The 19,018-nt window shown below is 42.1% G+C and overlaps 1 protein-coding gene across 8 annotated transcripts in view; it reads right to left on the reverse strand.

Annotated features, from left to right (window-relative positions):
• The window catches only part of SYT14 (synaptotagmin 14), a 201,744-nt gene that overhangs the window by 40,647 nt on the left and 142,079 nt on the right, over positions 1–19,018 (reverse strand). For all 8 annotated transcript variants that reach the window (XM_075595718.1, XM_075595723.1, XM_075595722.1 and 5 more), the window contains one exon: positions 1,220–1,491. In XM_075595718.1, coding sequence (XP_075451833.1) covers positions 1,220–1,491 — 272 coding nt within the window. The remainder of the gene's footprint in view (positions 1–1,219; positions 1,492–19,018) is intronic.

A 19,018-nucleotide genomic window follows, 5' to 3' on the forward strand; every position in this document is an offset into this window, starting at 1 on the left:
GGACCCCTCACTCTCCGTTGACCCTACCAGAGCTCCACAGGAGGTACGGACCTGTAGGAGAGAAGTCAGGGGGAACAAAGAGCTCAGGAGCATTTCTTTGGAGCCTGAGTTGGAAGCGGAAACAAGGTTTTGCCTCGTCTCTGCCTCAGGCTCAAAGGGCCAAGTCGTAATTTAGATAATTACAAACAGCAGAGGTTTGAGGGGGGTTCACATTTTGCCCAGATGAACTTATTCATCTCTAATAAATACTAAATGATACGGAGCACTTTTATTGCAGAAATGCTATTGTGCCGTATGTGATTTAATCTTGGGGGTTATTCTATTTCTACTGTTTGTCCTTTTTCTTGCTTTACATTTCCTCACTTCCAGCCAGTGCCTCCCTGAGGCCAATAAAGAAATAATTCCGCTGACTCCTTTAAATCGATTAACATTAAACCTCTTATAAAAAATCTTCATACTGTAGATTAGTTTTCCCTTCTGTTGTGAATGCTTAATTAGCCCTGTTGATAGTAACCGGAGCTGATTTGAATCGTTTGTTTTTTCTACTTTCAAATGTCTATTAACTTGCACTTTATTTACAATATCTGCATATTACTCACTACACTTAGAAGAATATTACCGGTATTATTGAGAATCTACTAAGGGAAATCTATTTTGTACTGTTTATATACACTCTGCAGTGCAGTCATTTTGCGCAGTGAAAAGTAATGAACACTATTAGTAGATTGTGTTTACCAAAAGCAGACAATTTCCATTAATATGCCCTATTTATTTCAAACAGTTCAATTGCACATAACACATAACATCTCATCATTGTAATTATTCATGTTGCACTATTGCTGTAGGTGATTCAAAATGGCGTAATCTAAATTGCACATACCATTACCATACCACCTTGTGTTATACATTAAAACCATAGCATTTTGTGTGTGTCGCTTAAGCTGTACTGTGAGATTATGTAGTGTGTGAAACAAAATGTCACTGTAAACTAGATCTAGTTGTTCATTTGTTTGTTTTTTAAAGATCAAAATACAATTCTATTTATTTAAAACTGCTGACCCATTTAGCATAATATATACTCAAGTTACAACCAAGTGAAATACATTGTCTTTGTTATGGCTTTCATGTGATCAGGATCATAGGAAAACATTTCATCGCCACTAAATGAGACGGTCCGTCTATTGGAAACAATCAAGAGCTGATAATATGGACTACTTACTTCTGGACTGAGGACGGCGGTGCTATCACTCGGTACGTCCTCTTCGTACCCTTTGTTCTGGAAGCTTTCTATTTCATGTCCAGTGCTCCCCTCACTGGGGCACTTATTGTAAGAGTATCTGGGGCTGTTGCTACAATGAGAGAGTTCACATTTACTATCCCCGATTTCTGAGGGTGTACAGGAGAAGTGTGGCGAGCCGCTGTCATCTTGGTATGGTGGGGGCTGCAGTTCATCCAGTGGTGGTGTCCTCCTCATTCTCTGGATGCAGTTTGCTGTAAACGAGTGAAACTTTAACAGTTGTTGGAATATAGTCACAAAATTCCATTTTTATGAAAGAGAAATATTAACCAAGGCATGCTATTCTATAAGACAGCATTTGGCACAGAACACAGGAAGACACTTTATGGCTTATGGAATAGCACCACTTAGTAAATATGTGCCATAGTATCACCTGAAATGAATCAGTTTTCTTTATAATATGTTGGTAACAAGTTTTTAGTCTTTTCAAACCATACTGTAGTGGTTATTCATTGAACAACGATGGTGCAGATCAAAGCACTATCATAGTTTACAGTGGTAACTCCTATGGCCTAGAGCAGTGGTTTGCAACCTTTTTTTTTTACGGGGCACCCCTAACCATTGTGCTCAGCTGCTGTGACACCCCTACAACAGGACCGGGTCACAAAAATCACAGATCAGAAAGAGTCACAGGAGACAGAGATAGACAGACAGTCAGATGGGACAGGGAGTCACAGGAGTCAGAGGGCACAGGGAGACAGAGGGGGCAGGGGAATCAGGGGGGGGCAGGGGAATCAGGGGGGGGGTCAGAGAGTCAGAGGGGGCAGAGAGTCAGAGGGGGCAGAGAATCAGAGGGGGCACTGAGTCAGAGTCACAGGGGGCAGGGGAGTCACAGAGTTAGAGGGGCAGGGGAGTCACAGAGTCAGGGGGGCAGGAGAGTCACAGAGTCAGGGGGCAGGGGAGTCACAGAGTCAGGGGGCAGGGGAGTCACAGAGTCAGGGGAGGCAGGGGAGTCACAGAAAACACACACACACAACAGGACAGTCACAGAAAACAAACACACACACCCAAAACAGAACAAATACACACAGGACAGACACACCGCCTCGCCTCTCTACTGCCCATGCTGCTTCCTCCTCCTCTGCTTGGCCACATCCCACAGGCTCCTGACACCACCTCCTGATTGGCTGCTGGGTAATGCAGCCAATCAGGATAGAGGAAACTACCCAGCCCCTAGCAACTGGCCTGCTCTCTGCCTGCTCTGGGAGATAGGGGAAATACCGTGACACCCTTTTCATCCTCTCAAGGAACCCCAGGGTGCCACTGAACCCTGGTTGGGAAATACTGGCCTACAGTCCTCAATCTCTGCTTCAGCAAGGTTAATATTGCCCCCACGGGGAAAAAAAAGACTGGGTCGTATTTTACCGCACTTTTATGACCCAAGTCGTTAATATTACAGTAATATTTTCCGGTGTGATGTTTTACCTCTAGTTTCAATGCAGTAGTTAACAGAACCGATAATTACGTGTTAATTACTGCATCGAGATCGCATGGAGAGGGTAATGCCATTTCTACCATAGCATTACATGATATTAATTATTATGTAACCCTATGGTAGAAATTACATTAACCCCTTGGAAACAACCCCCAATATCCTCTCCCCTACCGCCACCCACCCCAACAAACATAGCACCCCCTTTAAAAAAATAAATAAATAAATAAACATTTAAATCAGTACCCGTATTAGCCAAATGTGGCTAATAGGGATTTTGGACACTAAAGATAAACACATTAAATTAATGGAAAAATGGAAATTTAAAAAAACAAAAAAACATTTTAAACATAAACCCATTGATTGTCACTGTGGCTACCTAGGCTCTCTCAATGGGAGTCTAGATAGCCCCATTGGCAATATCTAAGAAAATTGGCTAATTTGCCCCACCCTGGATGAAGGTACTCATCTTCAGGGCCATTGGTCACCAGGAACAATTCCAAAAAGGTCTGATGCCGAAGCATAAAAAAAAAGCAATAAAAAACAGTCCAAGGCCCGTTGGCCCCAAAAAAACTAAACAGAAAAAACCCATTAAAAAAAATCAATCCAAGCCCAATTTGCGTTTTTTGACTCCAGGGCTGCTTGATGGCCTTTTTGTAACCCATGGCCTGTGACGGGGGATCCTCAACTTGACACAAAGTGCTCGATGCTCTGTTGATTGAAAAATCTTTATCTGTAAGTACTTTTCTTTTCTTCTTAAAAGACGTCTTCCTTAATCTTCAGCCAATGAATGTGACTCCCTTGAAGATTGACGGACTTCTGCGAGGGTCCTGGCCTTTTATAGTAGCTAAGGCTGTCGCACATGACGTGTCATTGGAACACATAGTACATCAACCAATCAGATTGCTTGGTGTACCATGTGCTTCCCTCCATTTATGAGATCACAGATTTTTCCAGCCAGGAGGAGCTTGGTTGGCAAAATCCATGATGTCATAATAAATGGGGGGTTACACATGGTACATCAAGCAATCTGATTGATCTATAAAAGACCAGGGCCCTCGCAAAAGAACGGAACTTTGCAAGATCGCCACATCAGCCATGGTGGCTGAAGATTAAGAAAGAAGATGTCTTTTAAGAAGAAAAAAAATACTTACAGATGAAGATTCTTCAATCAACAGAGGATCAAGGGCTTTGTGTCAAATTGAGGCTCCCGGTGCAGGCTATGGATTAGAATAGGCCATCAGTCTGGATTTTGTTTTCCTGGCTACGTTGTTGGGTGTCAAATAAAACTGTGGTGGTCTCTCTTATTGTTATTACCGAGTTAGGCTACGGATCCAGTGTTAGCTGCTGCGCGGGCTATGTTGCCGGGCCCGGTAGCTGCCTGCACGCGCATGGAAAGATCGCAATGTGCGGCCAAATTTTGTAAAGACAAGATTTTTGTCTTTTCTAGTAGCGACGGAGCGCTGGCCACGTCACAGCGGCGGTTCAGCCAATGAGGGCAAACCAGCCGCGTGACGTCTTGGCTGCGCCCCCGCCACGCCCCCTCCTCCCCCGCGTCACGATCTCCTGCAGCTCAACCACAGAACCAAAGCTTTCACACGTGCACACGCCGCCAGGCCCACGTGAAGAAGCCGACACTGGGGCCTGTAGCCTTATATGCTGCAGACAACGGACTCCTGTAGGTTAGAAATAGAATAGGGCTCTTTCGTAGTGATGATCGTCAATGAAAAGCTTTCTGAAGTATTTGCCCAAACCTTCTGCTGAGAAGCTACATCACAAGTTACATTTAGGGGTCTATTTCTGAAAGTTTTTTGCCATGCAAAATTGTAAGAAAAGGGAATGCAAGTTGTCTTGTGGAACAGCACTGCTTAGTACATATATCTTGCATGTACCATATTGTTCTCTCCCCCGTAGGGGAGGTGAGATCTGTGGGCAAGACTTTTCTCTTCAAAATTAAATCTTGCATCTTACTGCTTACACCTATTTTTGCAAGGTCTCTTCATTTGCATACAACATTTGCATAATGCACAGATTTGCACAGCAGGAACCAAATCACAATATAAAACACTTGAAAAGCATTTAAATGTTTTGGACATGTAAAAACTGTTTAATGAATACGGCAACATATGTTTCATTGCGAAGATGTGCAGTTAAATAAACAGGCCCTGAATGCCACTCGCCATACTAACACCTGTTTGTGATAACGTCTTCAGATGGACAACTTGGAATACACCATGCAGCCACCTAGGAGCCGTGTCCAAGTACGTGTTGGACGTAGAATACGCTAATTCTGTTTCCTTTCCTGCTTTCCTAGCACTCGGCAAAGGTGAACTTGCATTGTTGCAGTTGTGACTTGGAAAACGTATTGTACATCCTCATAATAGAGAGTTTATCTTATTAATAGTAACCAGGATGTCTTCTAATATCATGAAAATGTAACGGAGAATTGCAAGGAGTTGGGGAAATGCCTTTTCAATACTCAAGACTGCATCAGACTCGTAGTCTCCAGAACCACCCATTCACTCAACAAATCTGTCCCCTTAAAATCAGAGTTTAAGGCGATTACCGCACAAAAACTCCTATTGACTTCCATGCGAGTTTCCGTGCAGTAGTGCTCGATCTGCACTATCACGATTAATCCCTTAAAATGGTTTGTCCATTAAACTGTGGTAGTGCCGGTAGGGAATTTTTGTGCTATAGGGCCTCGATCGGCCCTATTGCAGTTTAATGAATAACCCCATAAGTGTGATAGCTGCTGATGTGAAGACTGGAACCACACACCAGACTGGAACAATACAAGACTGGAACCAACATAAAAAGAATCACAGGCAGTAGTCTCACTGATCACTGCACAAAGAATGCATTCAGCCAGTAGGGATAGTGAAAGAATCAGTGAGAACATTTGATCTATAATGTTACAGAGATACCAGCACTCGGTTAAGTTCTATAAAAAAAAAAGAGAGAAAACCATCTTATATCAGATATTGACTACATACTTCAGCAATTTAGCCCATATTCACTATGCGAAGCTGTTGTATAAGATTTCGCAGCTGCATTCAATCTGAACCCCTTCGGTGTACATCTGCATCACCCCAAAAGCGGACGCCTGGTGGGGCTCCCCAAGAGCTGCTCCCCTCTGCACATGACCAGCGTGCTAAGGGTTAACATTTGCTTGTACTTTGTGGAACGACAACCCCACCCACTGAAATGTTAATGAGCAAAGAGGATAAAGAACTTTGTATTCACAGCTGCATTCAATCTGAACCCCTTCAGTGTACATCTGTGTCGCACCAAAGGCAGACAGCCTTTGGTGCAGTTGAAGTGCAGCTAAAGGCTGTGGGCCGTTTGCTGATGTTTGGTGATGTTAAAGCTACTCTATTTCAATCTGAAACTCACAAGCCCTTTATCCCCTGTACCAAATTTTCCAACTCTGTCTATGAAATGTCTGTGAATTGACTGTACAGTATAACCTCTGTTCTTTTAATGTAACCATGTATTGTTATAACTCGGTGCCCAGGACATACTTCAAAAGGAGAGGTAACTCTCAATATATTACTTCCTGGTAAAACATTTTTATAAATAAACAAATAAGATACTTTCTAGCATCAGATAACACAACATACAACATATGTAAGTGAATGGGCTGCACGGTCTCCCAACGCTGGAAAGTATCTTATCGAATAGCGCTGCTTAATAAATTAGGCCATTTATGTTCAGCATAGTTTCACGTTATGTTACTCAGTGGTTTCTTTTTTCATTTATAAGGAAAATGTCTAGCTGCAGAATTGAATAAACTGCAGGCATGGTTATTGTCCAAGTAAATAAAATCTCTGTGTGACTCATTGTGATGAACATCATTGTGCGTCCCTATGGAAAAGCGGTAATGTAGGAGCTGTGTTGCAGAAGCCATTCTCTTCACGTAGATGGAGTCTCGTTAAAAGTAGGATTATTATTTCTATTAAACAACTAGAAAATGTCAAATATGTCGATATTTGGATTTGCAGAAAAAGGAACCAACATGTAAGAGACATCTATTGTATAGTACTTGTTATTCCTCTCTGCGCAAAGTTTACAAGATTGAAAGCATTACTAGTGCCATGAACCTCCGCTGCAATCATTTCACTTGATTCTCTGCCTCAAATTATTTTCCATTAGCCCTTCATTTCTTTCTGCTAAGTGTATGCCAGTTTCTTCTTGCCATCCACAGTGCCATTAAAATTGCAGAGATTTTTCTTTTACAGATTATTTATTTTAACGGAGGATGAGAGATTGTTATGGCCGCTACTCAACAGCATTCTGGTTTTAACATTGCAAATCTCAATTCCTAGATGCAACGCAGCAAGTATAGTGATAACCACGGTATTACTGTGGATAGATGTGAGTATGTGGTTTCTGACAAACTCACATGGCATATATGATATTTTTTTTTTTTTTTTTTTTATAAAGAACTAAAACATTTGGACACATGCTCAAAATTTTTAATCTCCTATAAGAAATATTTTTCAAGCATAAAACGAACACAGTAATATTTTCACATTCGTATGCATTTCTTTACATTCACTATAAAGTGCAAAGCAAAATGACACATTTTACAACATTGTGTTAATGTTTATATGCAGTATATACTGTATATGCTTTTAGTTCCTAGCATGATTTATAAGTTTTACCTTATACAAACAAAGGGTCCTATATATCAAGGTTTAATAGATGCAAAACGGGTCCAGAAGAAAATACAGTATATTCCTTAGAAATGAATGGAACCATTTGAAAAATCTACTGAGATATTTTAACATTCTGTTTGATAGGTAGGATTCTTTGATACATAAATCACATGATGTTTCATTTCTCATGTTCCATAGGAAAGTCACCCAAGCATATAAAAAAAAAAATAACCGGCTGGCACAGACAGACATCCCGGGAATAGATATCACCACAATCCTGCAATAATAGGCGGTAAATGCGTTCTCCGGTAATGAAAGGGATCCATGACAACATAGAGACAGAGAACCCGGAGAAGGAGCGGGATCCAGGGCAGAATAGGCCCCTAGTGTAAGAGGCAGCCAAAGAGGTAACAGCAGGAGAGAGTGGGTCAATGTTCTCGGAGAAAGAAGTCTACACTAAAATACACGCACGGCGCCCGAACGGAAGATGATAGGTGGAACACCCCTTCGAGCCCTACCACCCCCCCCCTCCCTTCCCCCCCTCCCCTCCCTACTACATAGTTCGTGTGTCTTGTCCCCCGGTTCGTCTTGTAAGTCCAGTAAGTCAAGTTTTTGGTTAATTATATAAAAAAGAAAGTATTAAATGCGGTGATGTCACTGTAGACAATGGATGGTGGTACCATGTAAGATGTATTTCACCCAATAAAATCAAAGTTATAAAAAAAAAAAAAAAAAAAAAAATAACCTAACCTTTGATTATTATCGACATCAAACTATGGGAATTATATAAAACGTTGACTAGACAACAAAACTAGGGCAACCAACTATCACAATTGTTATGTTGCAGTATATAAACATCTCTATAGCTTAATGTTGTATATTTTTCCTTACATACTTGCTTGTATTGTTTCACCCTTTTGCAGGCAGTAGACTAAAATACAGTGCCCCTCATTTGAATGGTTATATTACATTTTTAAAAATACACAGTACAATATATTTAAACGAATGCTTGTTTACAGCAATCTTAATTGGAATTTGATACACAGCTTTTCATTCATCATAAATTGTACTGTACAAAAGACGCATTTCTGAGGTGTTGATGGGCTCCTGGATCTTGAATTACACTGAAAGGAAACTTTCATTGTTATCGCTTCCCATCAAAGTCAGAAAATCTATGGCATTCCTCATTGAGTGATCTTGACCTCTGTCCAAGGCATGAGATGACCTTGTTGTACCTTCTGTGTGTTTTCATCATGCACATCTCCACTGTCTGATGAACAGGTAGACTAAGTTTACGGCACTGTTGGTGATAACTTGGAATTTGTTGCTCTGTAAAACAAATACAATTATAGATTCTAAATCCGGTAATCTTTACATGTGTTTGTGAAAATGATATATATGCCTTTGTACAGCGTGACAATATAAAATAAAGGTAATCATTTTAATCACATATAACAACACTGACAAATGACATACCATTTATCATGTAGCCTCAAAGCTTACACATTTGTATGTTGATGAATTGATATATGAAGCCATTAAGACCTGAACAAATTACCTCTTTTTTCATGTCCCAAAGTGTTGCCACACATTTCTCCATTACATTGCCGTACACCTAAAAGATGATAAATAGCAAATAATAAAATGTATATAAAACAAAATCCATGTATTCCTTTTACTGCAAACAGCAGAAAATAGTCATGCTATTCCTATTATACATCCATGATGTATAAATTATTAGAATGGACTTTCTACTTACAGATGCCGCAGACGTTACTGCACCACTATTGCGATTTTTAATCGCAAGAAATACCGCGGCTCAATTGAAGACAATCATGAGTACACGGTCAGAATTAAAACGGAGACAATATTAATTTAACACTTAACATATGTAATGTACGTACTTGCCACAAACTGGTACTGGACCGCGGGGCTGAGGTGGGGATGTATAAGCACCGACCTTCGGCCACGGAGTCAGGTCCGGAGTGCGGATTCCATGGTCAGACATAGCCAGGTCAGGATTGGAGAAAGCAGGGTTAACGTTATCCAGGCAGGGGTCAAGGCAGGCGGCACAGGAGCGGTGGTCGAGGAAACAAGCCGAGGTCATCAACAGGAAATCTTGGGTGAAGGTATTCCATCCTAGGAGGCTAGAACCTTGAGAGAAGCCACTGCAGCCGAGAAGCTTCAGCGCATCAGGAAAAGGCCAGGAGTCACAGGAACCAGAAGATTTGGTACAGGGACTTCTGGACAGGAGCAAACTCCACTTGGAGGAAGCAGGAACCAGAGGTGCAGACACGCCACAGGAAACACTGGGGAAACCAGCATAGCCGCTTCCGCGTGGGAAGGCGAAGTCTGTCAGGAACAAGGAAGCAGCGCCGAGGCTACTATGCAAGAAGCCCTTGGGCAGCAGGGGACTAGGAGCCGGATACAAAGCACCAGGAGGCCTAGCAGGCCAAACAGAGAGTCTGTGACAAGCACAGTTACTTGCAACATGGATTGCAAAGTCTATGTCCAGCAACTTCCTGAGGGCGGGGCAGGCACTAAATAGCACAGGAGGCCAATCAGGCCAGAGCTGCACAGGAGGCAGCAAGAGGCAGCAAGAGGCAGGTGATTGCAGAAACAGGGAATAGTTTGTCTGGAACCTGCAAAGCTCCAGATGGATGGGCTCCAGCCAAACCCAGGAGTGGATTCCTGACAACATATATTGATTACAATAAACTTGTAAGTGATGTATGATTAGATATGAAAGATGAGTGGCTGCTAGCTATATATTTGAGTTACTGTTGGCTAACAACATGCAAAACTGAGGCACCATTTCCCTTTTAACCCACGTTAATGCCACAGTGTGAAAAGTGTCACATATATACTTAAACGTAGTATCACTAATACACACACCAAGCAGCCTAACATGTTTGATACAAACGTTGTTGCACATTTTTAGTTTTAAATGAAATCACTATATTTACTTACGTATCCCTAGATATTCTCTAGTATTTCTTAGCAGACATGGTTGTCAACAGCGAAGATCTGCCCAACTTCTGGGGCATTGACAAAGTACAGGTGGTCCCATGAATACAGTGCATCTGTTGTGCAAACCCTTGCACCTTTGAGCTTCCGATGATTTAGATAGACTGCATGTTTTATGTGATAATTGCCAATCCATTTCTCTAATCAATAAAATAAGTTCTGTGCAGAGGAGCATGAGCCATCTTTCCTGACGTGAACAACGATTATTGGCCATCATTCATTAGTGATGCCATCAGCTATGTTTAATGGTATACAGAGTTTGATGCATTAATGTCTGATGTTCTGACGCAAGCGTCAATCTTTAACAGCCGTCTTAGTTAAACATGTAGGACTTGTTTTCACATGTAGAAGTGCCAACTTTGCACTGTGTAAGATACATCTTGTAATTATTCTATTTTATCCAAACTAACACAGAAAATCAATACACATTTTTTTCCCACATACTAACAGACACAAAACTATGTTACAGAATTATGGAATGGGATCTTGATTTACTTGCAATATGACAGCACAGGGCTCAAAATAATCACCATATGGACCAGAAAATCAGTCTTACAAGGAGAAGGTGCAGAGATCAAATATTTTATGCAAACTAAAAATGTTTGGGGTTATCTAATAATCAAGTAATTCTAAGATACTGTAGATATACTAACCAAAGATGCTATTTCTGATTTATATTTGCTAATCAAACAATATATTGATCCTAATGCAGGCAGAAATGGAGAACCTTCTGAAATGGTGAATGACTGCCTAGCTTCTGGGTCTTTTTAAACCACGGTAGCAGCTGTTGGTGGTAAATCTCAATCTGCCTTTAATAATATACAGTATAAGGCAATATTACACTTCTTAATGTGTAAAATATTATATTGGCTTGTACTATATTACACTGGTGCTCAACTCCAGTCCTCAAGCCCCCTCAGCAGGTCAGGTTTCAAGGATATCCCTGCTTCAGTACAGGTGGCTCAGTCAATCCCTGTTTCAGCACAGGTGGCCCAATCAGAGGCTTAGACTGATCTTCTGATTGAGCCACCTGTGCTGAAGCAGGGATATCCTTAAAACCTGACCTGTTGGAGGAGCTTGCGGACAGGAATTGAGCACCCCTGGTAAATGGCATAATGTTGCAATATGTAGAGCTTGATATAGCTAGAGATTTGGGTTATAAATCGACCAGTACCTTGTGCGTCAAATGAAGATAAGTCACAAGAAGGAAGAGACATTAGAAGAGTAGTAATCAATCAGTATTTTCTTTCTAAGTCATTATTATTGTATAACAATCAGTGTCAGAAAAAAACCACTTAGTAATGCCCTTCACACTGTAGTTTGTTTAATACTTTTGTTAAGCATGCGTGTCAACCTTTTTTGACATTCTTACGCCTTTTTACATCACTTTTTTTTAACAGGAACTTCTTCCTTTTTAGAATGTGGGAATTTTTTTTTAATATACGTTCCAAAGCAACATCTCTACAGACAAAAAGTATTTTTGCTTTAATTGGTAACCTTTATTAGTGTTAGATGCTGTGCTTATTTTTATTTGTGTCTTATTATTCATCCAAGCAGTATTTCACTTTAAAAAAAAATTGAGGTTGCTTCATCATAGGTGCAGGCGTGTTCTGCATTTTGAGCACTTTCATGCACACATGCAACATAAGCCCATGTTTTTTTTTTTCTTTGATCCCAAACAATTCTGTTTGTGTGTTCTTATGGCAAGAAACACGTTTCTCAGCACTTCTACCGCTGGAAATATTGTCAATACTGACAACTGTATTTCCCATTTCGTTTTGAAGTGTACTTCGAATAGGTCGCAGACCTTTTATAATGTTTGTGTTTTCATGCATTTCTTGTTGCATGATTAATTTCAACGGGCTGTACTGCTTCAATGAAATGTGATCGAAAATCTCTGTGGCCTTCAATTCAAAATACTTTTTTTTCTGATATGTCATTGACGAGACCATTCCTTGAAATGTCATGTCTGTTTAAAGAAACATCACTCATCTCTTCGCTTTCAGTTTGCACCATCTTTTCATGCTCCACAAGGTAAATATAGTCAGTACGTTGGTGTTGGACTTGGAAGACCAGTTGTTTCTATTTGTAAATAATAATGCAACATATTGCAAGTAGAAAACATAAGTGGTATTATAGAAATATCTAGACTACATCAATACTATTTAGCCAGCATTAGTGTGCATGTAATAAACATTATTATTTTTAAATAATTATTAATACAAATCCTCAAATGCTGAAATGCGGCATACAAACATGTGACGTAAATGATTGTACATTAACATTGATAATATATGTACATTTTTAAAGCATTACTTTTATTTATTTCCTATGTACGATACGGTAACTGAAATAATTGAATAACTGCATAGCACATGGTTTCGTTAGTTCTACATGTGTATACATATACTGTATATCAATATTTATATCCATCTGTATGTACATAGAAATATATATGACATAGTAAATATATATAAATGATAATATACTGTAGTACAACTAGAATAATTGCCTACTGTTCCTGCATAGCACATGGCTTTATTAGGTTTACATGTGTAAATATATTGTAAGAGCCAGAGATTCCTTTTGTCAGCAGAAGGTCAGAACGTTCCCAGTATGATGGGGTTAACCTCTGCTGACTGCAATTTTTAGGTGCAACCAATTAACCTGAGTTGCTAGGTTTAAAAAGCAGAATGAGAATACAGCCAGTGTCTCCCACAGAGGGCTCAGAGGAGGCTGTCAGCCCACAGTATTGAGATGCAAAGGGAACCCCGATAGGGCTTGGAAATCCTGCTCAGTTTGCTAATGTATGTAGTGATAGATTAGAATCTAGGGTTAGCGGTATTCTAGCAGGGAACTAGTGTCATTGTACAAATTGGAGAGCAAAATAAAAGAGTTCCCCTGTAGCTGCACTCCAAATATACCCCCGAGCAAGGGTAAACGTTAACGTTTAATAAGTATAGAATAAAATAGATATAGGTCCACAGTAATGATGAAAAAAGACTAAGGGGCCTATGCAGAGAGCAGCGGTAAGGGGAATAGCGGCATTTTTTGGAGAAAAATGCCTGTAGAAAGGCAGGTACTGGCGAGTTTTAAAAAAAGCGCCATTTTTTTTTATTTGCAAATTTCGCCGCGCGGCTGGAGAGAACCTAAATCTCTCCAGTGTTGAAAACTGCCGTATTCAGAGAGGCGCGATCGCCATCTAGCGGCTGTTCGCGCCAAAAAAATGGCGCGATTTTCAACATTTTGCTTCTCCAAAAAAATTTGGCAAGAAGCTGGAGCTCGGCGGCCGGTGGGGGAGAAAAAAAAAAAACGCGATTTTTTCCCCACAAGTTTCAACAGCGCTCATATCGCCGGTTGAAACTCTCCATATGTAGACAGGATTCTAAATGCAGTTTTCGGACCTTTCTGCATATGGAGAAAAAAACTCTCCATTAAAGCTACTTTTTATTCCCCTCTCCAATTTTAAATAGCGCTGCTCTCTGCATGAGGCCCTAAGTCAACAAACTTAAATACAACTAAAAATTAACAGAGCTGTGTGTGTGCTCTCAGGTGTGATCTCACTTTGATCTATTGCTTATAATGGCATAAATAGTCTGTTTTAATTATAGTATAAATAACAAGGCTATATGTAAAAAAGACTTGTAATAAGTCTGGATTGTCAGGTTGTTGGGGGAGGTTAATGCCCCTCAATGTTAAAGGGGGTTTGAGTCAATCATATCCTTTATTGACCCTGGTTCCTGTTATGGGGTAGTGGGTAGCAGAGGGCTATGGCCAGTTAGCAATACATACTATAATCTCTGGCTTTATATAGCCACTTCCAAGAATATAAATAATCCCTTAGATGCTGGGAGCTGTTTAAACAGCTATCCCCCCCAAAAAGGAGCAAATCTCCTGCACATAATCACAGACAAATGTTATATCTTAAGAGCAGTTTACCGGTCTTAGTGACCCTACACCATATACAAGGCTACCAATCCTAACTTTTAGAACCCTAGTCCCTTGCTAAATAATTGCGAGAGAACAGGTACAAACTTCCTCCACCCCCAGGAAACAAAACGCTGCCCTGTTCTTGATTCGGAACAGTCTGCTATGACATCTAGTGAGATAAACCGGCACACTCCCGCTCTGGAACCGGTGTCACATGTGGGCGACGTCAGACGTACCCAACGTACGTTTCACCGATCGGCTTCATCGGGGGTGAAACAGAAAATCTACTGATGTAGCCAGACTTACTTTCCTTGGTAGAAATAAACAGAGTAGGGCTTCGGATTATCCCTTTTTTAGGGGTTGAAGCAGAAGGGACCACAAGAATATCTCTGCAATAAAAGAGAGAAACCACATTTATTGGTATCATCACTATCTGATACTAAAGGTAAGCGCCTGGTCTCCCCCAATTGTCAATTACTTTCCTTGGTGCCGTGATTTTTCCCTGCTCCGGTGCGGCTGCAGCTCTCGCAGCCCCCGAGGTCAGCAAGCTGCCCAGGAGGAGTAACTGTGCGGGGTTCCATGCTTATGAATGGGACCCCGCAGTGATCTGCAGGGAGAGAGAATACCGGTACTCACCTTCCAGGTGCGCTGCACAGCTGTCTGCAGCCGTGTCCCTGTCTCTCTGCAGTGCAGGTAAGATGCGGGGCTGTATTTCCTTTCTCAATTCTTAAATCATATAACATAATTTCAGGGGAAGTTAACAGAAGAAGAATATATTTATTACACTTTTGGTTACATTATTAAAAACAGAGTTCATTGGATTGCCCGTCTAATTCCATTACAGCAACTATAGACACATTTAAGTGGACGGTTGGATTGAGGTTGTTGTTCCACAGAACAGGATTTTTTTTTGGTTTTCAGTTGCACACAATCCTGAATCAACAGATGGACATGTTGTGACGCTCCAATACTCACAGGTGAACATGTTGTGACGCTCCAATACTCACAGGTGAACATGTTGTGACGCTCCAATACTCACAGATGGACATGTTGTGACGCTCCAATACTCACAGGTGAACATGTTGTGGCGCTCCAATACTCATAGGTGAACATGTTGTGACGCTCCAATACTCACAGGTGAACATGGTGTTGTGACGCTCCAATACTCACAGGTGGACATGTTGTGACGCTCCAATACTCACAGGTGAACATGTTGTGATGCTCCAATACTCACAGGTGAACATGTTGTGGCGCTCCAATACTCACAGGTGAACATGTTGTGACGCTCCAATACTCACCGGTGAACATGTTGTTGTGACGCTCCAATACTCACAGGTGGACATGTTGTGACGCTCCAATACTCACAGGTGAACATGTTGTGACGCTCCAATACTCACAGGTGAACATGTTGTGACTCTCCAATACTCACAGATGGACATGTTGTGACGCTCCAATACTCACAGGTGAACATGTTGTGGCGCTCCAATACTCACAGATGAACATGTTGTGACGCTCCAATACTCACAGGTGAACATGTTGTGACGCTCCAATACTCACAGATGGACATGTTGTGGCGCTCCAATACTCACAGGTGAACATGTTGTGACGCTCCAATACTCACAGGTGAACATGGTGTTGTGACGCTCCAATACTCACAGGTGGACATGTTGTGACGCTCCAATACTCACAGGTGAACATGTTGTGATGCTCCAATACTCACAGGTGAACATGTTGTGGCGCTCCAATACTCACAGGTGAACATGTTGTGACGCTCCAATACTCACAGGTGGACATGTTGTTGTGACGCTCCAATACTCACAGGTGGACATGTTGTGACGCTCCAATACTCACAGGTGAACATGTTGTGACGCTCCAATACTCACAGGTGAACATGTTGTGACTCTCCAATACTCACAGATGGACATGTTGTGACGCTCCAATACTCACAGGTGAACATGTTGTGGCGCTCCAATACTCATAGGTGAACATGTTGTGATGCTCCAATACTCACAGGTGAACATGGTGTTGTGACGCTCCAATACTCACAGGTGGACATGTTGTGACGCTCCAATACTCACAGGTGAACATGTTGTGATGCTCCAATACTCACAGGTGAACATGTTGTGGCGCTCCAATACTCACAGGTGAACATGTTGTGACGCTCCAATACTCACAGGTGAACATGCTGTTGTGGCGCTCCAATACTCACAGGTGAACATGTTGTGACGCTCCAATACTCACAGATGGACATGTTGTGACGCTCCAATACTCACAGGTGAACATGTTGTGGCACTCCAATACTCATAGGTGAACATGTTGTGACGCTCCAATACTCACAGGTGAACATGGTGTTGTGACGCTCCAATACTCACAGGTGGACATGTTGTGACGCTCCAATACTCACAGGTGAACATGTTGTGACGCTCCAATACTCACAGGTGAACATGTTGTGACTCTCCAATACTCATAGGTGAACATGGTGTTGTGACGCTCCAATACTCACAGGTGAACATGTTGTTGTGACGCTCCAATACTCACAGGTGGACATGTTGTGACGCTCCAATACTCACAGGTGAACATGTTGTGACGCTCCAATACTCACAGGTGAACATGTTGTTGTGACGCTCCAATACTCACAGGTGAACATGTTGTTGTGACGCTCCAATACTCACAGGTGAACATGTTGTGACGCTCCAATACTCACAGGTGAACATGTTGTTGTGACGCTCCAATACTCACAGGTGAACATGTTGTGACGCTCAAATACTCACAGGTGAACATGTTGTGACGCTCCAATACTCACAGGTGAACATGGTGTTGTGGCGCTCCAATACTCACAGGTGAACATGTTGTGACGCTCCAATACTCACAGGTGGACATGTTGTGACGCTCCAATACTCACAGGTGAACATGTTGTGACGCTCCAATACTCACAGGTGGACATGTTGTGGCGCTCCAATACTCACAGGTGGACATGTTGTGGCGCTCCAATACTCACAGGTGAACATGTTGTGATGCTCCAATACTCACAGGTGGACATGTTGTGGTGCTCCAATACTCACAGGTGGACATGTTGTGGTGCTCCAATACTCACAGGTGAACATGTTGTGACGCTCCAATACTCACAGGTGAACATGTTGTGGCGCTCCAATACTCACAGGTGAACATGTTGTGACGCTCCAATACTCACAGGTGAACATGTTGTGACGCTCCAATACTCACAGGTGAACATGCTGTTGTGGCGCTCCAATACTCACAGGTGAACATGTTGTGACGCTCCAATACTCGCAGATGGACATGTTGTGACGCTCCAATACTCACAGGTGAACATGTTGTGGCGCTCCAATACTCATAGGTGAACATGTTGTGACGCTCCAATACTCACAGGTGAACATGGTGTTGTGACGCTCCAATACTCACAGGTGGACATGTTGTGACGCTCCAATACTCACAGGTGAACATGTTGTGATGCTCCAATACTCACAGGTGAACATGTTGTGCCGCTCCAATACTCACAGGTGAACATGTTGTGACGCTCCAATACTCACAGGTGAACATGTTGTTGTGACGCTCCAATACTCACAGGTGGACATGTTGTGACGCTCCAATACTCACAGGTGAACATGTTGTGACGCTCCAATACTCACAGGTGAACATGTTGTGACTCTCCAATACTCACAGGTGAACATGTTGTGACGCTCCAATACTCACAGGTGAACATGTTGTTGTGACGCTCCAATACTCACAGGTGAACATGTTGAGACGCTCCAATACTCACAGGTGAGCATGTTGTTGTGACGCTCCAATACTCACAGGTGAACATGTTGTTGTGACGCTCCAATACTCACAGGTGAACATGTTGTTGTGACGCTCCAATACTCACAGGTGAACATGTTGTGACGCTCCAATACTCACAGGTGAACATGGTGTTGTGGCGCTCCAATACTCACAGGTGAACATGTTGTGACGCTCCAATACTCACAGGTGGACATGTTGTGATGCTCCAATACTCACAGGTGAACATGTTGTGACGCTCCAATACTCACAGGTGGACATGTTGTGGCGCTCCAATACTCACAGGTGGACATGTTGTGGCGCTCCAATACTCACAGGTGAACATGTTGTGACGCTCCAATACTCACAGGTGGACATGTTGTGGCGCTCCAATACTCACAGGTGGACATGTTGTGGTGCTCCAATACTCACAGGTGAACATGTTGTGACGCTCCAATACTCACAGGTGAACATGTTGTGGCGCTCCAATACTCACAGGTGAATATGTTGTGGCGCTCCAATACTCACAGGTGGACATGTTGTGACGCTCCAATACACACAGTTGAATATGTTGTGGCGCTCCAATACTCACAGGTGAACATGTTGTTGTGACGCTCCAATACTCACAGATGGACATGTTGTTGTGACGCTCCAATACTCACAGGTGGACATGTTGTGACGCTCCAATACTCACAGGTGGACATGTTGTGACGCTCCAATACTCACAGGTGAATATGTTGTGGTGCTCCAATACTCACAGGTGAACATGTTGTGACGCTCCAATACTCACAGGTGAACATGTTGTGGCGCTCCAATACTCACAGGTGGACATGTTGTGACGCTCCAATACTCACAGATGGACATGTTGTGACGCTCCAATACTCACAGGTGAACATG

The sequence above is a fragment of the Ascaphus truei genome, chromosome 4 (assembly GCF_040206685.1).
Source record: "Ascaphus truei isolate aAscTru1 chromosome 4, aAscTru1.hap1, whole genome shotgun sequence".
Taxonomy (NCBI): Eukaryota; Metazoa; Chordata; class Amphibia; order Anura; family Ascaphidae; genus Ascaphus; species Ascaphus truei.